The sequence below is a fragment of the Talpa europaea genome, assembly GCF_964194135.1.
Source record: "Talpa europaea genome assembly, chromosome: 15".
Taxonomy (NCBI): Eukaryota; Metazoa; Chordata; class Mammalia; order Eulipotyphla; family Talpidae; genus Talpa; species Talpa europaea.
Window position 1 is genome coordinate 5,252,345 of NC_140083.1, and position 23,967 is coordinate 5,276,311.

At 44.8% G+C, this 23,967-nt stretch overlaps 1 protein-coding gene across 2 annotated transcripts; it reads left to right on the plus strand.

The window, feature by feature from the left end:
* Positions 1 to 6,669: 6,669 nt before the first annotated feature.
* On the plus strand, positions 6,670 to 23,568 carry DDX17 (DEAD-box helicase 17; the record flags this gene model as incomplete). Of its 2 annotated transcripts, none has more annotated exons than XM_084254517.1 (13): positions 6,670 to 6,929; positions 10,873 to 11,026; positions 11,397 to 11,496; positions 12,091 to 12,224; positions 12,484 to 12,549; positions 14,416 to 14,557; positions 14,887 to 15,047; positions 15,128 to 15,300; positions 15,626 to 15,736; positions 15,991 to 16,052; positions 17,522 to 17,581; positions 21,530 to 21,772; positions 23,063 to 23,568. In XM_084254517.1, exons 1-13 carry the CDS (start codon positions 6,880 to 6,882, stop codon positions 23,566 to 23,568), a joined length of 1,962 nt encoding a protein of 653 aa, XP_084110643.1. In that variant the 5' UTR covers positions 6,670 to 6,879. The 2 variants fall into 2 exon arrangements, with proteins under 2 accessions (XP_084110643.1, XP_084110644.1); XM_084254518.1 differs by having other exon boundaries at positions 21,530 to 21,766.
* Between the last annotated feature and the right edge of the window lie 399 nt (positions 23,569 to 23,967).

Here is a 23,967-nt window from a genome sequence, read left to right on the forward strand (position 1 = left end):
TATTTTACTTGAGTCAGTTTTATGGCTTACCCAGAACTGAGAAGCCGCCATCGAAATGGTCTTGGTCACTCATCCTTTGGTGAGTTCAAGCCTATGATGGTTTTTCCTACTGCTAGCAAGTGAGGAGCCAGGAGGTCAGCTGCACCTGGACTTCAGCTGCTGAAAACTGACCGGCCGCCATCTTTGTACAGTTAGCAGGGTAGGCGGGGTAGGGTAGACTAACAGGAGCAAGGAACATAAAGAAAATTACATCCTTGTGCCTTACAATCTACCGGCTCACCTCTGACTTTTCAACTGGGACTGGGTATCAGTTATCTCACAGGTAGCTGCCTTCTCTCTGGCATCCAGCTCTCAACTGGTATCTGACTGGAAGTGGAACTCAGCAGTCCTTGGTGTTGTAGCGACACTGCCATTAAACCAGCAGCCTCTAGCGAGCACTAGCAAACATTACTAATTGTATTGAAGGTAAAGGTACCTCCTCCCCGTGCCCCCCTCATGCAAAACTTTTTGACATTATCTGGATTCTGATTTTGCTTTCCCACACCCATCATTTAACACTGTCTTTACATGTATCTCGAGTCAACAATTAGCTAGGGTCCCCTTGACTCACAAGGCTGCTTAGGGAATTAATATTTTTCTGTCACCAAATGAGAGAGGGCTGTTGGCTGAGGCAAAGGCAGGGTGGATGTATCATCTTGCACATTCCAAAAGGGAAATGGCAAGCATGTGTGTTTGTGTGTAGGACTTGCCAAGCCTTGTTGATGATGAGCCCCTACCTTCTCACCCACCCCCACCCCCACCCTCTCATGTGTCTTTAAGATGGATAAATACTGCACCTCACTCTGGTGAGCCGACCACACGGTCTGAACTCTCTCCTTCCTCAGCTTGCTTCTGATTTGCATTGAGGGGAGAAACTGAACAGCTGACCCCATTATCTACAAAGAGAACAGGAAAATACCACTTTCAGGTGGTAAGTGCCTACCTTTGGTCGCCAGAGCAGCGAAGATCACTTAATTCCCTATGGTTGGGGGAGGTGGCAGACGTGGACCTTGAGTTATTCTATTTCTATGCACAGAGAGGAATTAACAAAAATCACAAAACTGGCATAAAAAAGATGTAGGTGAAGAATAGAGGCTGTAGAGGCAGGAAGGGTCACAGTAGGTTTTCTATGATCCGAGCAGACGGGGTAAGGAGAAGAGTGTCCTGGAGCCCTCGGTGGCTTTTGCAGCCTTTTATTGGGACTTACAGGACTTACCAGGGGTGCTGGGGGAGGGTGGGGGCTGGGAGGCTGGCAGGCCACCCAGCCCCCAGCAAATCTTCACTCTTTCTGGGCTCTTCGGAGTTCTCTCATGGCCTTTCTTCTCTGCTGTTCCGTTCTTTCATTCTCTTTCGCTCTGCTGTTCTGCTCTGCTTCTGCTGGCGTCCCCCTGACGCTGTCCTTATAAGCCTAGTCTCAGCCCAGGTGAATCCCATCTCCATATGCCCACACCCTACTCCAGGTGCCCGCCATCAGGCGTGCATTCAGGACCGCTGGGATCCATCATCCATCCTAATGGCAGGAGAGCAGAAAAGCCTGATGCTTTTTCATTTACCCTACAGCAGCCTATTCACATCTGCTGAGGCAGGAGGGTGGTGAGACGTCGGAGCTAGAATTTGGAAGGCCTTGAGTACCAGGCTGTGGGGCCTGGGCCTTCAGGTTGTGGAGGACCAGTAGAAAGTTACTAAGCATTTTCTGTAACTCCTTTTTCTTTTTCAACTTTTTCTTTCCAGAATTTTACCCTTTTTATATTGAATGTCTTTTTATTTCTCTGCCACAAAAAACTATGAAACAAACATTAAATTTCCTCATTTCCTGTGACCCTGAGGCTCTGTGTATTGGTAGACTGAGGATTATTACAATTATTAGAACGCAGTTAACCAAAGCAATATAAATGTATTACAGCTCAGCTATTCAACATAAAAAGTAAATTTTTATTGGAAATGCATCCTTTAATAAGATAGAGGGAAATTAAGATAAAGTAGGTCCTGTTTCCGTGGGAGTGTGTTACTTTTGGCTATTCTTTTTTCCTCCCGTTCTATAGCTGTACGTGCTGTGAAATGCTGATCATGTAATGTAGGTAAAAATGGAAAAAGTTTTGTTGTAGTCATGTCATTCAACTCTGATTTTCTTTCAAGTTATATGCCAAAAATCCAGTAATCTACAGAAGTTATTTTTACTGATCTAAATTGGCTGAAAATTCCACGAGGTCCTTCTTCCAATCTATTGAAAGCAAAGAACTGGAATTCTCTTCATTTGGAAAAGGATGTGTTACCATGTTAACATCAGCGTTTCTAATTGTCCCTAAATTTGGTACCTCTGAGATTTTTATATCCATGGCAAAGTCCATAGTGAGATTTTGGGTAAAAGAGAAACACTTTTCGTTTGTAGAGTGGGAGGATGCAGTTTTGAACAAATGTCTCAGTCATATCAATTTTAGAAAAGTATATATATAGAAGTTCAAGTTCTGGAAATAGATTTCCTCAAGTCTTGTGCCTGTGTCCCTCGCTTACCATAATTTAAAGGCAGCTGCTTTGCAGTCCTTGTTGACTTAAGTAGAACAGTATTTGCAGCCTTTTATATCTGAAGCACAACAAACCGAGCCACAAAGAATCACTGGGTCCTGACAAGACAGAAAGCAGCAGCCTTGCGGTTCACACTGGGGTGCATTTAATGATGATGAAATTGCAGAGCTGTGAGACAAGCCAAGAGAAATATGTGTACAGAAGTTAGTATAGGTGCTGACAATAAGTTTTATTTACAAGTACTTACGGCTTTAAAACCTGAACAAAAAGAATAATTCTCCTAGTGATTGGAAATTGAGAATAATTTTTACTGCTATAACAACACTAAACACATAAAATTAAAAATGGCAATGGTATTACTGGTAGGTGACCCACATCTGCAGAGAAACTGCAGATGATGATTCCGAAGAGGGATCATTGACTCTGTGGTCCCATGTCAGGCAGCGAAGCACAGTGGCTCCCCTGCCATGGTTCTAGGTTGGAGTGGTTCTTAATGCCCCTTGTGACACTTCTAGCAATGTCTGGAGACATTTTTGTCGTCACAACATGGAAGCGTAGGGAGATTCTATGGCGTCTAGTGGACAGAGTTCAGGAATGCTGCTAAACACTGCCATGCATAGGGTGACCCCGCACAACACATGACTATCACGGAATGACAATAGTGCCAAGTCAAAACTGTGCCAGGCACCTGAGTCTACATCTACTATGCCAGGTGCTGGGCTAGCTACTTGATCTTCCTAAGCCTCAGCTTTCTCATCTACAAAGTAGAAAAATGATAACCACTGACATTTGTTGAGTGTTGTGTGCCAGACACCACTCTAAGTGGTATTATATTTGCTTTTTCCAAAATCCCTGCAAAGTACGGTTATCGCATGGAGACAAAAAGCTCAGTGTACATACCTGGAACACGGTAACCATGAGCCCCCATAGCTGTCAGTTCTTAGGTGTTTAAGACTTGATTTTTTTTTTTTTTTAGTGCGGTTTTAAGGTTCAAAACTGAGAGGCAAGTGCAGAGATTTCCAATACACCTCTTGCCCTGACACACAACTTCTCCCATTATCAACATCCCCCACCAAAGTGGTCCATTTGTTACAGTCGGGGAACCTACATTGACATGTCATATCACCAAGAGCCCATATTTCACACTAGGGTTTATTCTAGGTGTTGTACATTCTGTGGGCTTGGGTAAATGTGTGACATATCCACTGTTACGGTACCATAGTTTCACTGCCTTAAAATAATCCTCTGTGCTCCGTCTATTCATTCCTCCCTCCCTCTTGATCCCTGGCAACATTGATCTTTTTACTGTTTGCATTGTTTTGCCTTTTCCAGAATGTCATGTAGTTAGAATCATACAGTAACTTTTTCAGATTGGTTCTTTCACTTAATATACACTTAATTTTCTTCCATGTCTCTTTATGGCTTGGTAACATATTTTTTAAATGCTGAATAATATTCCATTGCCTGGATGTACCGCACCCATGTACTGAAGGACAGTGTGGCTGCTCCAGGTTTTGGCAATTAGGAACTGCTAGAAACATCAGTGTGAGCATAAATTTGCAAATATTTTGATAAATGCCAGGAAACCCGATTCCTGGGTCATATGGTAAGTACTTGGTTTTTCAAAAAGAGGATGAAATGAACAAAGCATAATTCCACTTTTACTAATAGTCTTGGCTGTTACTTGTAAAATTCCTGTGTTTTCTGATGTCCTGTGTTTAGGAACAAAACGTAAAAAGTAACTATATTTGGTAGGAAAACAAATATATCAAGAATGAGAAATGTATACTATAGATTTACTTTATAATTAGAAATTTGTCTGCCATATAGCAAGACTGAAAATTCCCCCCTTTTTTTGAGGCTGGGATTAAGCAGATGCTGGAATTAATCAAATAATGGAAATACACAATTTCAGACTGTGAAAATCTGTATGAAGACAAAGGAGCTATGAGATGCTGTTAAGACAGGGGCCTGATCTAGGGCAAAATGTGAATTATTTCCTCACAGCATAAGGTGGGGGGGGGTTCTTAGGACCTACTTTATAAATTCATTATTGCCATAGAGGGACCCTCGGATTTAGTTACTTGGTATACATGATAACTAGGCAAACCAGCCCTCATCAGTCCGTTAGTGCCTGCACAGACTAAATCACAGGAGGAGCTCATTGGCCAATCCCTACAAGTCACCCTTTACTCTCTCTTTTTTTAACTTTAAATGGGTAGATTTATTAGGAAAATGAGAAAGGAAAAAAGAGGCACCCGAGTAGTCACAGGCGGGCAGTAGAGTGCCCTTCCACCCACCAGCACATCACTGGCTTGATTTTCAATCAGGCCCTCTCTCCCTCAACTGTTTTTCCTACTGACCTGCAACAAGGCCTGTCACCTCTTGCCAGGATTCCTGCAGTATCGTAATTAATCTGCCTGCTTCTGCCATAACTCACTCATTTTAATATCCTCACTGCGGTCATGGGCGTCCTTTCACTACTGCTGAGTTACCCCGCCTAAAGCCGGCAGCGGTTTCCAGCTCACGAAGGGGGAAGCACAAAGCCCTTGGTCCTTCCTCCTCGCTCTATCAACTCCAGCCACATTCCCCTCGGGGCGTCCGCACCAGCCCGGTGTCTCCGCGAGTCCGGCTCCCCCGGGTTAGGGCTCCGCGCTGGGGTCACCTGCCGGGCAGGCCCTCCGGGCACACCCGACAGCAGCCGCAGCCGCAGCCGCCGGGGCACCGCCCTCGCCGCCAGCACTCACTGCTCCTGCGCCCCGGCTTAGTTTTCCTGTTCGCTAACACCTGCCTGACGCAAACATCTATTGTCTGGCCTTCCCAGTAGCGCTGCCTCGGGGAGCACAGGGCTCTGCTCCCTGCGGGGGGCCCTGCCTGGGGGGCTCAGCGACCCCAGACGGCGGGGTCCCGCCTCTCCAGGGCCCAAGACCGGCCGAAGGGCAGGACGTGAAGCTCCTGTGCTTGTGCCACCGGCCGAGGCCCTCGGGAGACACCGGGCAGAGTGGCGGGGGCCGCCGGCCGCCCCTCGCCCGCGGCAGGCGGCGTCAGGCCGCGGCTCTCCGGGCGCCGGCGGCTGCAGCCCGCGCGGCTCCCCGGCCGGCGCGGGAGGCGCGAGGGGGCGGCGGGCGCGGGAAGCCGCCCGGGGTGTGTGGCGAGTCCGCTTCCCGCCTGCGGCCTGGCGGGCGCGGCCGGCCTCTCGGGCTGCGCCGCTTCCTGGCGCAACGGGCCGCGGCGTCCGGCTGGCGGGCGGCACACGGCGGGCGGGGCGCCGCCCGGGGCGGGGCGCACACGGCTCGAGACGCGAGTTCTCTGAGCGCCGAGCGCCGCGGCGAGGGCGCCAGCCCGGCGGGACGCCGCCGCCCGAGCCCTCCCGAGAGGACGGGCCAGGCGCATCCCGGATGGCGCCCGGCGGCAGCACCGCCGAGGCCACCGAAAGGAAATGGCGCCGGGCGGCCCGTCTCGGCGGGCGCGGGGCGAGAGGGCGGGGGGCGGGGGTTGCCCAGGAGCGCCCCCCAGGGCCCCCGAAAGACCCTCCCGGGCGCTGCGTCCCCGGAGCCCGGGAAGCTGACGGCCGCAACATGGAGGACGGTTATTGTCCGCAAAGCGACTGGCCCGAGTGGGCCCGAGTGGGCCCGAGTAGGCCCGAGTGCCGACCCTGCGCGGAACCCGACAAAACCCTCTATTCTCCAAACAGAACGCCTTACGCACACTGCGCATCTCCGCAACAGTGGGCCGGCCGACGACGCCAGGAATGTTACGTCGCTCCCGAGGCGCTCCCCCGCCTCCCGACCCTACGTTCTACTTCAGGCGGCGCGAGAAATCTACGCCCGCTCCGTACTTTGTTTTTCTTCTGCCGACCGCCAAGGGCGCCCATCTCCGCAACTGACGTAAAAGACTTCCAAGAATACCCGCAGTGCGCCGCGGAGCCCTCGGGCGATTCCGAGGCGCTGTTTACGTACCGTCTCCGACGTACGCCGCGTTAGGCTGGAGCAGGCTCAGCGCCGCCGCCATTTTGTGCAGTCGCTGGGAAGGAAGGAGACGCCTAAGCCGCGGCCCTGCCGGGTTTGAGCGTAGCCAAACCTGCCCCCTGTTTTTATTACCCCGATTCTCTGAGTTTTGCTCCCGTCTCCGACGAGAGAGGCGGCGACGGTGGCGTCTGCGACGGGAGACAGCGCGTCGGAGCGAGAGAGCGCCGCGCCTGCCGCCGCCCCAACAGCGGAGGCGCCGCCGCCATCGGTCGTCACCAGGCCGGAGCCGCAGGCGCTCCCGAGCCCGGCCATCCGTGCCCCGCTCCCCGACCTCTACCCGTTTGGGGCCATGCGCGGTGGCGGCTTTGGGGACCGGGACCGGGACCGGGACCGCGGAGGGTAAGGGGAGGCGGAGCGCGGCCTGCGCGGCGGGGCGGGCGCCCGGCGCGGTAGCGGTTTGGGGCGCGGGGGGCCCCGGGTCCCGGCGGGCGGGGGGCGGCCTGGCCAGGGCCCCAGGCCGTCGTGTCGCGGGGCGCTGGCGGGGCGGCCTGGTCTGGCTGCCGGCCCTTAGAGGTCGGCGGGCCCGGAGCAGCTACTGGGCCGGGCCGGGCCGGGCCGCTCGGCGTGAGACGCGGACGTGCTCCCGGGGAAGAGGGGGCTCCCGGGGAAGAGGGGGCTCCCCAGCCCAGCCAGGGACGCCTTCGCGCGTAATGGCTGCCCTGCGCTTATCTGTCGCCAGCGATACTGCTCACGGCACCGAAAATCTGGCTTAAAACGAGAGACAAGTAGTTTAGAATAAATATTTTAAGATTCTCCTTTGCCGTAGTTTAAATAACTCGAAGGGTGTCCTGCATGGTCGCGTTTGGGGAAGGAGAGGTATTTGGTGGTTATTGCAGGCCTCATCTCACACACACACACACACACACACACACCCCATGTTTCAGTCTGGTAGACCCCCACCCCCACCCCATATTTCAGTCTAGTAGGACCAGAGCATTAACCTCTCCGTGTACCTGGCAAGTTTTGATGGAGTAATGCCGGGGGTGCTGGGTTGGAAGTTAGGATTAAACCTGAGTTCCTCCCAGATACTGAGATGCAAATCTTAAGGTCGGTTGCACAAAAAAGTTACTGAAAGAGACCGTGTTCGTTTGTGTTGTTACTGTTTTGTAATAAAAATTTTATGTCTGGAGAAAAAATTGTGACGCCACTTAATATTTGTGTGACTTTGGGCCAGATCCTGAACCTTTTGAGCCTCTTTTCTCGCCTGAAATGGGGAGACTTGCCTTGCCTTCGCATTGTTCTTGGGAATTAAGAGAAACTATGTGTGATGTCTCTGTTGTAGATTGTGTTACTGTTTTCTCCAAAAACTTTTGTCTTTCGCGGTTCAAATACACAAGTACCAGCCTTAATACACAAGCACCTCAGTTATCATCTAATTTACAAAATAAAAAATTATTTTGATTTTATACTAGGAAGGAGAATATTTGATCTTAGTGTTAAATTGAGAGGGCTGGAAGTGGGATGTTTAAAAGTGAGTTTCAGTACAGCTGCTTAGGAAGATGTAACATTACTTAGTAAAGTTGAAAATGGCCCAGTATTTCACTTAAGCTTTGTAGCATAGGTTCTGAGCCCTAGACAAACCCACATGTAGCCAAGTACAAAAATTGCTTATACCATATAGCATTGTTCTTAACAATATTGGAAACAGCTCAGAAATCTGGGGAAATTGTGGATATTTGCACAGTAGACTACAATACAGAAGTGAAAAAGAAAAAAACTTGCATCGATCTTAGTGACTCATACCTAATAGTGAAGAAGCAGGTTGTGGTGGAAGGGTAACATGTGCAAGGGTACATGCAGATAGGACAAGAGTATGAAAAGCAAGGGAATGATTAATGAAGTTCAAGGTAGTTCATTATGGCTACAGTTGTAAGTTAGAAATCGGCTCTCAGTGGCCTCCAGGTACTGGCAACCTTAAAATTCTTTATAATGGATGTTTGCTTTCGTATTTCCTGACATCATAATCTATGCTTTAATAGTAAAAATATTTGAAAGAGGCAAAACAATTACTGCTCCATATTCGAATTTGAGGTGACTTTTTTTTTAAAACTTAAAAAATTGATTTCAAGCAAGATGAAACTAAGATTTGTACTCATTCTACCTTTACCATGAAATTTCCCTTACGATTTTAATTTTTATTGTTTTGCTCTTAATGTTACAGAGCTGAAATTATGTTTTTTAAAATGGGGAATGAGTGAGGCTAGTATATGCACATGTACAGGGAAGAGATGTGTGTTTTATATTTAAACTGCATGGTTTTACATGGTAATGTATAAAACTTCAAAGCTGCATTTATTGCAAAGCAAAAAAGTGTTAAAGGATGGCTCAAAGGGGCTAAAAACTTCAAGATGGCTCTTGAAGATTAAAATCAGCATTAATTACCAATGTGGAGGAGGGCATATTTTAAAAGAATCTCAGACTTCAAACTCTTTTTAGGATGGTATGTCTTGGATAAACAGCCAAGGCAATAAGGAGGGAGAAAGGAAAGAACTCTCAAAAAGTACTACTTCTTGGAATAAACCTTAGCAGGAGTTGACTTTCATAAGTTACATTTCTTTTGGGTCATCAGTTTAAGGTAGAGTACCTTAGTTGAAAATGTTTTAGTTGATTTGCAAGTGGGGCAGGAAGTGGTCTTCGAAAGTCTCTTCCGCATGGAGCCTTGAGCATGAGGACTTCCGGAGGGATGTGGGTGGTAGCTTACTTGATGCTGTGCCTGTATTGATGCCTAATGTCTCCTACCTGTTCAGTAGGAGTGTAGGTAGGTTTAGCCAAATTCCTCTTACTGAGTGTATATTCCTAATGTTCGAAACAAAATTTCCTGCCATCTGATCTTTATCTTTGTATTTAGAGAAATATTTAGCCTGAGTTCTAAGAACATTTTGAATTTCAGGCAGTTGAGGCCTTTTAAAATTGTTAGTATAGCTGTTGTCTGTCAGTTAAAAGAACTATCCACAAGATGATGTTTTGAGTGGGGGAAAAGTGGAGCAGGGCAATTGAATTGAGTATGTTTTTAAGGCATAAGGAAATGACAAGAAAACATTGTATACCAAACAATTCCCACACTAACAGATTGGTGCAGAAATGGGTGAGGATTCTTCTAGGAAAGGGGAACTATTTCAAGTTCAGCTAGTAACCGAATTTGTCACCCAATTGAAGTTGATTTGTGAATCTTAAAAGTAAAAGGACTTAAGTAGTCTGCATTTTTAAACCTGAAGGGAGACCTTAGCAAAGTTGTAGTTTGCCCAGGAACAAAAGGGAGCTGTAAGGTATCAAGGGAGATAAAGAGGCCTTTGTTCTGGCTAGCCCACCAGCCTCTCAGGGGTCCTAATGGTTTTCCCTAGACATTAGGTACACTTCATAAAGAGGGTCAGGGCTGAAGAAGCTATTTGAAGGTTGAGACAACTTGCTGGAAGTACTCACCCTGGCCCAAATCCTGCCCTTAATTTAAGCGTAAACTAGTATAGTCCTTACCTGCCTGTTTCAGTATTACACAAGAGTTGAGACTTCTGTTTTCATTCAAGTATCTTGTGTGTGACTTACAACAGTACCTGGTACATAGTTGATACCCAGTAACTATTGGTTGAATGAATACAATTATGCTAATTTGTACAGTGCGTCACTGTGCTGGATGCTATCTTAAGATGACACTAGTTCCGTCATCTTCACAACAATCCCCGAATTTTCAACTTTTTTTTTTTTTTTTTTTTAATACATGCACTGGGTATAGTCAGAAGTGCGGGAGGGTGAGAGAATTCACCAGAGCCAGAGCGGGGAGCAGAGCAGGCAGAAGGACCGAAGTACTATGCTGAGGGGAGCAGCGGGCAGCAGGAGAGGTCTGCGCCCCATGTGGGACCCTCCTCCGGTGGCCCGGGAGCAGCTGGGGATCGAACCGGCGCTTCAGAGGCTGCGGGCAGCTTCTCAACCCAGCACTCAACCGCTGCGCCACCGGGGAGGCCCCGAATTTTCAACTTTTTATAAGAAACTGAGATGCAGAGTAGTTAAATAATTTACTCAGAATCATACTGTGACAGACTCATAATTGAAACCTTTTCTGGTTCAATTCTGGTTCTAGAATCTGGTTGTGATCCCCATGATTTGTACCTATAACAAAAATTGCTGAATAGCAAAGGAAGTTTTATGAATGTCTGCATACCTCCAAATAAGAACTGAAACGTGAAAGGAGCTGGTAGTCTAAGACTCCTCTAAGTTTTTGAAGGTTTTTATAGCACTTGGAAAAGTACATTAAAAATAACTAATAAACTAAAAATTTCAATGTTTCTAGGTTTGGAGCAAGAGGTGGTGGCGGCGGCCTTCCTCCAAAGAAATTTGGTAATCCTGGGGAGCGTTTGCGTAAAAAGAAGTGGGATTTGAGTGAGCTTCCCAAGTTCGAGAAGAATTTTTATGTGGAACATCCAGAAGTGGCAAGGCTGACTCCAGTAAGTTTGGGAAGTTTTATTTACCCTTTTTTCATACACAACAATGAGTCAAGTAGACATATTAGCCAGAGTTGATTTGTCTACTGCTCTTGGTGTTACATGTTATATTCTAGGGCAGTGATCCTTTCCTTCAATTTTATTAAGACTACTGATATCCGTAAGAGAAATCCACTACATAGGTGCCTGATGTATTGCTTGGTTCTCCTGTGTAGGTTTGCTGCCCAGCCAGCTTGTCACATGGGGTTTTAATTGTGTGTATGAGGTCATGTCTTTTCATCTATGAAATAAGTTAAATAGATTTGATATTTTGGCAGTGCATGCTTCTGTTTGTCTTTTTAACCTCATAATTTGTCTTCGTTCTCCTCCATAGTATGAAGTTGATGAACTACGCCGAAAGAAAGAGATTACAGTGAGAGGGGGAGATGTTTGTCCGAAGCCTGTGTTTGCCTTCCATCACGCGAACTTCCCACGTGAGTGTTCCTCAACTCAGTATTCTTGTTGTTTTTGTTGAATGGTAAATGTGGGTGATAGGTTATTTAAAGGTTTGACCCAGCCTCAGGATTTTGTCAAAAGATGAACAGAAACCTTTCACAAAGGTAATTATTTTATGTAATTTAAAAAAAAAAAAATGCTCAAGGCCAGAAGTAAATGTAGCATAGAAGATCTTTTAAATGCTCGACTATTTTCTGAAATAGAGGGTTGGTTTGGTTTGGTTTGGTTTGGTTTTTGTTTGTTTGTTTTTTGTTTTTTGTTTTTTGTTTTTTTTTGAGAGTTTTTCATTTTGATGCCCTAGGGCTTTGCTTCTTCCTTTCAGAATAGAATGAAACTGCTTTGTACCTGGATGTTACTTGAATTTGGTAAACAATATGACTCTCATGTGCCTTTGCTCCATTAGCTACTTTAGAGCAGTGGTTTTCAGCTTTTAAGGGAAAGGGGAGATGACTATAACCACCCTGCGCTCTTGGGGAGATGTAAATCTGGGTTGTCTTCAGAGAACTTAATGTATTTTTTTAAAACACTTTTGGTTGTCTGGTTTGTTTTCAGTAATGTCTGTTCTCTTACAGAATATGTAATGGATGTGTTGATGGATCAACACTTTACAGAACCAACTCCAATTCAGTGCCAGGGATTTCCTTTGGCTCTCAGCGGCCGGGATATGGTGGGCATTGCGCAAACTGGTTCTGGGAAGACATTGGCAGTAAGTACCCACAGGAAAAGTTGTTAACATTGTGGTAACTTATTTTACTATTTTAATAAAAGAATTTTCCTTGGTGTAGGTAATACAGACTTTTTGGGTGTCTGACATGGTGGAAGCGCGTTTATGTTCAAACTAACGTTGTGCGTTACATGTGGCAAAGTGAGCGGCTGTTTAGGCATTATCAATCACTGATAATTTTCACACTACTAAGATAAGATGGTTTAATTTTGGTGTAAGACTGTCATTTTTTCCTCCCCAGTATTTGCTGCCTGCAATTGTTCATATTAACCACCAGCCATACTTGGAAAGGGGAGATGGCCCAATTGTAAGTGTTTTGCTTTATTTTATTTATAATTCTAAGAATAACTACAGTTTAGATTTGTGATTTAGGCCCCATTTTCAGATTTCCTTCTCAAGCCTACTTTCATGTTTGGGAATGTTCTTAGCCCCATCTTATTGATAATTTTAAACACAGTGCAATTTAACAACTTGCCTGAAGTCATACAGCTATGAAATAACTGAGTTTGAATTGAACTAATACTACTCTAAACCACTGTGTGTGCAATCTTCATATATAGGCAGTGAACTCACGCACAAGTCTTACTGCTCAGTGATGCTGTGGGGGATACAAAAGAAATAAGAGATGAGGTCCCTGCCCTGTGGAGCTGAGTCAGGTTCAGGATTTGTTGTTCTTTTTTTTTTTTTTTTTAAACAAGAACTTTAATGAGTTTTTTTTTTTTTTTTTTAAGATTAATTTTTATTTATGTATACAAGAACTGGGGTGTAGGCCAGAGGTGTGGGTGGGTAGTTGTGAGAGAGGATTCATGAGAGACAGTGGGGAGCAGAACAGGTGGATCTACTGAAACACACTGCTGAGGGGAACAGCAGGCAAGACAGGAGAGGTTTGCTGCGCCATGTGGGTAGTTCCCTGGCTGGGATCGAACCCGTGCCACAGTGGCAGTGGACAGCTTGATAGTGCTGAGACTTTAACCCCTGCCACTACCAGCGAGGCCTGGGATTTGTACTTTTTGTGATTAGTGATAACTTTTGTTTTTATAGGATAGCACAGTTATCTGATTTGATTATTATAGTCTGTCTCCAATATTTACAAAGAGAATAAACTGCCTGGGGCCTCCCTAGTGGCGCAGCGGTTGAGCGCTGGGCTGCGAAGCTGCAGCGCAGGTTCGATCCCCGGCCACCAGCGAGGATCCCACCTGGCGTGCAGACGTCTCCTGCCACGCCCGTGGCTCCCTTCAGCAGTGTACTTAGTCAGTCTGCCTGTTCTGCTCCCCACTCTGGCTCTGGTGAATTCTCTCACCCTCCCGTGCTTCTGACTGTACCCAGTGTTTGTATAAATAAATAAATCTTTAAAAAAAAACAATTCTGCTTGTGTAACATGTAGTATATTTCGTGTGGCTAATAGTTACCTTATTGTCTTTAGCAAGTAGCTAATGGCTCAGTTCTTTTTTTTTTTTTTTTTTTTAATTTTCTAGAGGCATGTCTTATTTATTTATTTATTTATTATTTGTTTGTTTGGTTTATACATGCACTGGGTACAGTCAGAAGCACGGGAGGGTGAGAGAATTCACCAGAGCCAGAGCGGGGAGCAGAGCAGGCAGAAGGACCGAAGTACACTGCTGAGGGGAGCAGCGGGCGGCAGGAGAGGTCTGCGCACCGCTAATGGCTCAGTTCTCAGAGCAAGATTATTAACAGTGTATTTGATACCTATTTCAGAGTCTTAAGTTGTGTTGTTTTGGTTAGCTGTTTGTTAGACTGTTTATAAATCCTCATTGTTTTTGCTAATGTCTCTGGCTCAGAGCTTAAACTAGATGTCAGGAAAGTATCAGGTCTGCTATTGATCATTTTTTACTAATATTTAGTCCATGGTTATGTTGCCAGGAATATTTTAAAGCCACTGTTGATTTTGAGAGAGTTTAAGAAAAAACAATCTGTAAATCCACTTAATTAGCACACATAAACTGTAATTAATTGTGTCAAAATTAAACCATTCCATGTGCTAAGTATTCTCATGATTTTTTGCCTTTGGTGTACTGTCTTAGACCTTCCCAGCCCCCACCTCATCATATCCTTTGAAATTGCCAGATTAGACAACAGAAAAATCACTTTTTGTGGTGGTGTTTTTTTTTTTAAACTTTGGGTGAGTAACTCAAAAGCTTTTCTATGGTTTCAGTGTCTAGTTCTAGCTCCAACCAGAGAGCTTGCCCAGCAAGTACAGCAGGTGGCTGATGACTATGGCAAGTGTTCTAGATTGAAGAGTACTTGCATTTATGGAGGTGCTCCTAAAGGTCCCCAGATTCGAGACTTGGAAAGAGGTAATTTTTTTAACTTACTGTATAAAAACAGTTTATCTCACTTCGCCGATTTTTATGAACAAAATTTAAAAGTCACGGGTTCCTTATTGGGGGGAATCAGTATTTTAGAAGCTTAGAAATTCTCAGGTGTGGTTAAAATGCTACCTTTGGAAAGTTCACTGGGCTAGAGACAAACTTTGTGACGATTTGATGATTGTACATAATTGTTTTACATTGTGCTTTTCCACGTGCTGTGTTCGTACAGCTATCGGAACTGACAATTCTGTTTGCTGAAGGTTGGACTATGTATGAGAGATCTAGTTGGCTAGATCTTTGATTTTCTTTTACAGGTGTTGAAATCTGTATAGCTACTCCCGGACGCCTGATAGATTTCCTGGAGTCAGGAAAGACAAACCTTCGTCGGTGTACTTACCTCGTGCTGGATGAGGCTGACAGAATGCTTGATATGGGTTTTGAACCGCAGATCCGTAAAATAGTTGATCAAATCAGGGTGTGTAAAAGCCATTGATACCTCTATGTCCCCATTAGGCTTGTTTCCTTTTCCTAAAAGCGAGCTTTCCTCCTTGTTAGCCTGACAGGCAGACGTTGATGTGGAGTGCGACCTGGCCAAAAGAAGTGAGACAGCTGGCAGAGGACTTCCTTCGTGATTACACCCAGATCAATGTGGGCAACCTGGAGCTGAGTGCCAACCACAACATCCTCCAAATTGTGGATGTCTGCATGGAAAGTGAAAAAGACCACAAGTATGGCGCGATTTCGCTTTTTATTTGGATAATACTGATAAATCTTTCCTAGTAATCTCCCAAAATTAAAGTGAGAGAAGCCAGTAGTTTTTTAGACTTTGAAAACATGCGAGCACTGCTAATTTTCCATCTTTGTAGCATTTATAGAACAATGTGGATAGAGGCAAGCATTCTGGATCCTTGAGTTGGAATCCCTGCCTTGATTACCAGCCCGATGGAAAGAAAGTGCTGTAGATCTTTGAGGGATTCAGAGTTGCAGAAATAGCTTCTACTTTCAGTGTACAGGGAGGCATTCTCTGGATGACTCTCTTGGTCCCATTTTCAGGTTGATCCAACTCATGGAGGAAATAATGGCTGAAAAGGAAAATAAAACAATAATATTTGTAGAAACGAAGAGACGCTGTGATGACCTCACTCGGAGGATGCGCAGAGATGGGTGAGTTCAGCACTGTGATAATGAGACCGTTTCAGGTTTAAACGCTCAGTGGGAATTTCTAAATTGGTGTTGTGAATGTTATAAAATATTTCATTAATGCTTACTTTGCATCCTGCTCTTTAAATGGACACAGTCTTCTTTCTATTCATGTAGCCTAACTAGTCTTCACAATTTCATGTGGGAACACTTCTTAAAACTTAGTTTTTTCTCTTTTTAAAAGATTTCTAAAATACTGGTCACTTTTTTCCTGACAGTTGGCCAGCTATGTGTATCCATGGAGACAAGAGTCAACCAGAAAGAGATTGGGTGCTTAATGGTGAGTTCAGAACTAAGCAGTGTTCCGTGCTCTGTTTGAGGGATTGGCAAACTTCCTTGTAATAGGCAGATGGTAGATATTTTCAGATTTTGCATACTGTGTAGTGGTTTCTGCTGTTGTACAAAAGTGACCGTAGACAATGTGGGGTCTTAAATGGCTGTGTTCCAACGCAACTTTAGGTGAAAAAATAGGCCCTGTGCGAGATTTGACCTGCAGGCCAGACTTGCTTAGTCTTGCTTTAGTTAATTGAATGCTGGGGGCTTTTTGACATCTTCATTCTTGAAAGTCACTAATGCTGGTCCCTTCCAACTTTCTCACAGGTAAACCACTCTTTATTTAATAAGTTCTTGTCTTTATAGATAAGTTCTTCAACGCAGAAGTTCCCCAAACCCTATACTTTCAGAATTTTTATGCAGGCTTTGTCATGTAGGCATGATCATTAATTCAGTCTCCAATCCCTCTCCCTTCTATGGTTAATGGGGGTTGGGATTGAAAGCGTCAAGCTTCTAGTCATGACTTGGCTTTATGGTGACCAGCTCCCAAACAGGAGCTATCTTGGAGCCACATCTGGACCACATGTCACCTCATCAGAATAGACATATTTATCACCCAGGATATCTGGAGATTAAGAATAAATGATTCTTCTGGAACCTGTGTTTACAGGTTTTTAGGAGCTCTGTCAGGAACCTGGGAACAGAGACCAGTACTCATACATACATAAATTTATATTTTATTCCATGGGGGAAATGAGGTTTTTTTCTTGTGTGTCTTAAACTTACCTCCTACACAAACACACTTTTGGTTTTAATTGTTTGATTTGGGAGAGAACTTTGGTATTCTAATTAAGGGGAGGGCCTCCCGGTGGTGTAAGGGGTTGAAGCACCGCACTATTGAAGCAATCCACTGCCTCAGCAGCATGAGTTCGATTCCTGGGCGGCCAGGGAGCAACCCACATGGCGAGGCGGATATCTCCTGTCTTGCCCACTGCTCCCCTCTGCAGTGTATTTCAGTCAGTCTGCCTGTTCTCTTCCCACTCGGTCTCTGGTGAATCATCTCTCACACACACACACACACACACACATACACACACCCCGCATCTCTGGCCTGCATTCCAGTTCTTGTATGTATAAATAAATAAATCTTTAAAAAAAAAAAAAATTAAGGGGGAAAAATTCTAGCTATGTTAATTTTGTTAGACATTGTCAGATCATTTTAATGGGACTTGATTTTTTGAGTTCGTTATTAGAGCTGACTATTGTCCCCTGCTACAGGTAAGTATAACAAGCATTTTCCAAAGAATTAGTTTCCCTTAAATTTAAAAATTCTTGCATTTTTCAACATTTACCTGAAATTTTTAACACGGTTGGACAGAGATAGCTAGGAATGTTTAATTTGATCATTTAAGAAATTTAATTGGTTAGCCTTAATTGTATAATTTGACTTTTAGGATGCTACTTCTTGTTTTGCAGAGTTTCGTTCTGGAAAGGCTCCCATCCTCATTGCCACAGATGTAGCCTCCCGTGGGCTAGGTTTGTATAGATAGGTGTCTCTGTCAATGGTATATGTATCTTTTGGTTTAAAGATTGTTTGTCATTTCAAATTAGAGTTGTATATACGTGTGTTTAGATAAATACTTAAAGAAAGAATACAAAGCGTGATTTTTTTCCCCCCACAATTTTTTTTAACCTTGGTGTTTTTTTTTTTGTTGTTGTTGTTGTTTTTGTTTTTTTGTTTTTCTTTTATTTTCAAAGTCTCTTCCTGCTCCTAACAAACAGGCTTTGGTCTGCAGCAAGGCCTAGGCATGACTATTTAAACAGAGGGAGAGGAGACATTCAGTTAAACATCTCACCTTCTTCCTGATTTTATGCTATCTCTGGTTGGGTAGAATGAAACCGATTGAACCTAGCTACTAGAAGCTAGTTTCTTCAGTTACTCTTTTCCTTGTACCAGTCTCTATGCTAGATATACATATAGGGGTCCAGGTCTATGAATGCTCACCTATAAATTTCTGGGATATAATAAGTATAAATACTGTTAATGCAGCCATAAAGTATGCATCGCCCAATTTTATTTACTGACGTAAAATTGTCATGGACTCTAGTTCCTCCTCTCACCCGAACGAACGCGTTGCTAATGCGCTGCCTTCCGATTTAAGAACTAAGTGTATAGCTGCTGTTCTTTTGGAGTTTTCCCGTCCATTGTGATGTGAGAGATTTTGTGGTAGCTTTAGCCTGTTACTGAGCTAAACAAGTGTAACTCAGACCTTCTGTGTTAAAAGAGATGGGATTATTTCTCTTGCAAAGAAATCTCTAAATTATCAACAGGTATTTGATTCTTACCTGGTAAGGTGAGAGGTACCATATTCCCTTTTAGTATTTAACATCAAATGAAAAAGTATTCAAATTGGAATACAAAAGTAATGGAGGCTTTTTTATACATTGCACTCATCATTCCTTCCTTCAGAGGTGGTGACCTGCAGCCATGACTGAACAGTCTCTACCCTCTGAGGTCATGTCTGGATCTGTGCAGTTAGAACTTGGGCCTGTTGGGAGAAGAGGCTGAGGCCTGAAAGCAGTTTATATAAAAAAGCTTTCAGTGATGGTGGTTTTTAAACAGGCTTGCTATGTGCTGGTAGCTTCTTTGTGCATCTTGCCTAGACAATTAAAAATATTTGTTCCATGTCCCCCTGCATTTATAAACCAAATCAATTGGCTACCATTAGAATGACTTAGACTCTTCGTCCTGCCCCCACTCATCTGAGTGAGGGGAGAGGGAAGGTACCGGAGTCTGTTTCTTGTTACTCAACATCAGTGCTTGTTTTGGGCCCCTTTGTTTGCTGCCTTGTAAAAATCAAACGGAGGGGGAAAACCCACCAAAATGGCAGAATGCTGACCAAGGTCCTACAAGATCCTGGAAAGTGAAGGCTTCTACCTCATAGACAGGGGTGCAATTTTCAGCTGAGTCACCAGGCCTTTTTTCACTTCCTGTCCAGCGATGGCCTCTTAAATGTTCCCTTCAGGTAAGTTCTTTGATTCCCATAATTTGCTAATAGTCATCCTCAGGAAAACCACTATCTAGTCCCTCTCCATTGGGATATTTTTTTATTTTTCCTTTTTTTGTTTAAACTACACACTGTTAAACTAAAAGTATTGAATTTATTTTGTTTTGTTTTTTAACAGAAGCTTTGATATCAGCTGCAGATCACTCAATACATGGCTGAGGCAAATCTACATTGGCCCGAAGCAGCTCTAGATGAGCCTATTGGCTATTCTCAGTCCCTCCCAATTAGTGATTGGAGAGTCAGGCCATGTCATAGGCTTTTCAGACAAAAAGTTCTTATCCTAGGCAGCTGACCTAAAACATTAACTTTTCAACTTCTTACCCTGCTACAGCATCTTCTCTAAAGACAGCAAGATAATATTGTGGCAGTGCACAAATAACACCAGAGCAGGCCTGACTGGAGAAAACCAGATTCTGCGCTTGCTCTTATGTGCCCTCAGCCAGCTCTGTGTGCGCACACACAGGACACCTTTCTAGTCTGAAGAACTGGCACCATGTCTGCCCCCCCTATTGAGCCCTCCAGAAATACTTCCAAGTATTAATAACTCAACTGTTGACTCCAGTACCCAATGCTTTCTGCCAGGAAGGCTCACCTCTATGCCTCCAGGGCCGTAGCTCGACTTGCTCTGCTGCCCATGCTTGTGTGTAATGGGACTGACTAAGGAGCATTCTCCTAGCTCTGAAGATGCATCCTGGAGCATAATTTCCCACCCCCCCACCCTCCCCATCTCACACCCACCCTGGCCCTGTAAATTTTTGTTTTACCTTTGTTGCATCAACGACCCTAGCCTGAGACTCACGCTGCCCCCTGTGATAACTGCCTTCTCGTCTTTCTGGTGTGATTTCAGGACTTTAGGGGTCAGTAAAGACTGAGGAGCCGTTACTGTAATAAGAAACAGACATAACGCCCCTTTCTTCCCAGGCCCTTTAACAACAGCTGAATTTTTTTTTTTTTTTTTTAATCATCTTCCCCTTCCCCCCTGAAATTAATCCAGTCTGGGCAATAGATGCAGTCTGACCCTTTGGATGTAACTTACATTTTTAATTATTTTTTTCTACAATCACCCCAATTATCCTTGGGGGAGGCGTTGGAGGACCTGAAATTTTTACCCGAACCCAGGTTCTCCGGCGCTTGGCAACCAAATGGGGCTACAGAGAAGCATCTAAGCCAGTTCACAGAGCGAGCGTGTGTGGGGACTTCTCACTGCCACGGACCCTTGATGCATGCTCCCCGCGCTCCAGTGGTCCCGTGTCAGAAGGCGGAGTTTTCGAAAGGAGGCCGCCAAAAATAAAAGGCAAAGAGACGGGATCGGCTGCAGCGGTTTCCCAAAGGAGGAGGGAGTGTGCATCGGTCTGGTAACAAACAGAGAATGTTTTTTAATTATTTATATCACAAAAATCTGTGTTTTATCTAGGATATTTTCTGAATATTCTTTGTAAAATGCAGATTTTTTTTCCACAAAACGTTAGGATTCTTTGTTATGGTCTTAAATTTGTTTGTTGAAGTAGGTAAAAAACATGGCGCGGGAAGCATTACACTAACATTTACATATTGTAAGCGGCAGGAGGTATGCAACCCGTTTCCAGCAGTGGGCAGAGCACTGAACTTGTGTCTCAGGGTTCATGGTTTTTCCCACACTCTGGCTACTTACTTAATTCCCCAGGCAACAAGCTTTGATAATTGAAGCAAGTATTGAGTCGAAATAACCTTGAGTTGAGCAAAACAGCATTTGGCAGAGCTGGGCTTGGTAGTACAGTGAAATTTTAGTGTAATGTGCTATTGTGGTCATTGAAAGGGGAAAGATAATTTGGATATTTCTGCAAAGGAAACAGGTGTGTACTCTAGCTTTGATCCATTTTATTAACTATAAGAACAAAGTAATGTAAAGATCTATTTTGACTAAGTCTCCTTGAAAATGTAGTAATAATAAAGTGTATGAAGTTTCTTTTTTCATTTTGCTCTGTGACTGGTTTGAAGGTAAGTTTGTTATGTTACTGGTAGATTTTGCCAGGCTTCTCCCAACAGAGTAAAAGTGATTTTGACCTTACAACTTTGTGGTGGTGACACTTTCTTCTACGTTGCAATTTTGAAAAGGATGGAACTGGAATTTGGTGCCACTCCTGCCTGTGCAATGACTCAGACACAGGCTCAGGCGTTGGGATGGTTAATGGGACTCCCTTAGAGTTTCACAGCTGATTAAGAGGCCGCTTCGGGCTCTCGTCCCCAGAATCACTAATCCTCTTTTACTCTGTTGGGATGAGTCTTTTTTTGTTCCTGTTCAGAGTGGTCGCTAACTTAGTCTTCTTTCCTCTCGCTGTCACCTGCATTCGTGCTTCCCACCTGTTGTTGGCATGTCCTTTACCTTCTCTTTCCCTGCCACGTCAACCTACGTGCTGCCTCGTCGTTGGCCTTGAAGATGTGGAGGATGTCAAGTTTGTGATCAACTATGACTATCCAAACAGCTCAGAGGATTACGTGCACCGAATCGGCCGCACAGCTCGTAGCACCAACAAGGGCACCGCCTATACCTTCTTCACCCCAGGGAACCTGAAGCAGGCCAGAGAGCTGATCAAGGTGCTGGAGGAGGCCAACCAGGCTATCAATCCCAAGCTGATGCAGCTGGTGGACCATAGAGGAGGCGGCGGCGGAGGGGGTAAGGGTAAGTCCTGGAGTTTTCCAGGTACTACCAAGGTATCTTTTGTGTTCATTGTGTCTCGTGTGTGTGTGTGTGTGTGTTGTTTAATCCTGTGAGGCTTTAAATAGTAAAGCTCAGTGCTGCATCTTTGTGTAGCCACCTTAAGAAGACGTGAGGCTGGGGCCTTTCCCGACTGCCCCTCTTTGCAGCACCATGTTTCTGTCTTTGGTAATACAAAGCTAACCTTCATTTTTTGAAACGTGGTGCATGTTCAAAAGTAAGCTCGAATTACAGTTGCTTTTAATACCTTCAAAGGCCTTAGTGTGGGAGCGTTTTCAGTTTTCCATATGAAGAGATCAGTCATTTTATATGCTTTACGATAAAAACCAGCAAAGCTGTTGGATCTGGAAATTGGACATTTGGAAAGCACACTAGGATCTAGGCTTTTTAAAGTGGGTTTGGAACTGAGGTGGGAACCTGGACTTGTCCCTAAGCCACGGGAGAGCCGTGTTACGGTCAGGCCCCAGGCACCCCTTGTGGGCCCTACACTGGCACTCCTCATTGGCGCCACCATCCCTGCCTAGCTTTTTTTTTTTAAAGTTTTTTTAACTCTGGTAAGTCACCTAAATCTTTTCACCGTTGTTTCTGCGTGGTTTAAAGAGTGTGCTTCTTGCTAGTTCTGAAGTAAAGAGCGGTCCTAAAAGGCTGAAAGGATGCATATCCTTTTGCTGTTTATCATTCTTTTGAATACATCCTGTTAAAGAATCAAACTTTTTTTAAAGTACCAATTTTTAAAGCATCATGACCTGGCAGAACCAAGAGAGAACAAAATACTTTTGTGCCTAGTATAGTTTTTTTTATCACCCTCCCCTTAGAGTATTTCATTGCTTACCAGGAGAGACCATTTCTCACCCTGACCGCTCACACTTCATAGTTCAGGAACACAAGACAGTGATGAACTCCCTGGGCGTCAACCCAGACTTTGTTCCAAAATCACTTCACACGCTGAATAATGCCAGCCTTCCTCAGGTTATGAGCCAAATTGTGTAGAAGTCTGTGTGCCTTCTTTCTTGGATCAGCCACAGCAAACTTACCAGAACACTGCCACACCTGGGACCACGGTGAATCATCCAACAATGTGAAATTGCAGGTGCCCAACCAGAAGGCCTGGCCACTGAGGTTTCATCAAAGCACTGCATCCTGAGGGTCATTCTCAGCACTGACTGCTCTCTAGACTCCCTAGTAGCGTTTTTACATGTGGTTATGTTTGGCTCTTGTATCTGGCATTTAAAATTCCTTATGTGCTCCCATCAGGAGGTCGTTCTCGATACCGGACCACTTCTTCAGCAAATAATCCCAACCTGATGTATCAGGATGAGTGCGACCGGAGGCTTCGAGGAGTCAAGGATGGTGGTCGGAGAGACTCTGCAAGCTATCGGGATCGTGGTGAAACCGATAGAGCCAGTTATGCTAATGGCAGTGGCTATGGAAGTCCCAATTCCACCTTTGGAGCGCAAGCAGGCCAATACACCTATGGTCAAGGCACCTATGGGGCAGCTGCTTACGGCACCAGTGGCTACACAGCCCAAGAATACGGTGCCGGCACCTACGGGGCTAGTAGCACCACCGCAACGGGGAGAAGTTCACAGAGCTCTAGCCAGCAGTTCAGTGGGCTCGGCCGCTCTGGGCAGCAGCCACAGCCGCTGATGTCCCAGCAGTTTGCGCAGCCTCCCGGAGCTACCAATATGATAGGTTACATGGGGCAGACTGCCTACCAGTACCCCCCTCCCCCGCCTCCCCCCCCTCCCTCACGTAAATGAGGCCACTCCCGTGGTGACTTCGCAGACTTAACTGCATTGAAAGGAACTCTGTCTTTCCCCTTTTTTCTCTTCCCCTCTTTTTTCTTTTTTATTTTCCCCCCAACCATTGTGATTGTCTTTCACGCAGATTAGTTAGAATTCACTGCCAGGTTTCTTCTGCCTGCCAAAATGATCCATTCTGTCACAGATTTTGTAAAAATTACATACACTTATATATATGTGTGTGTGTATGTGTGTGTGTAGATGTGCACGCACATACAAATAGACATATATATGTATATATATATAGTCGACTGGAAGAAATTTTTCCCCAACTTCTTGCATGTTGAGGATATCTGAGCTATTTTTCATCTTAAAAGAAAAAGTAAGGTATTAGGCCCTATGTGGGAGCCCATTTTT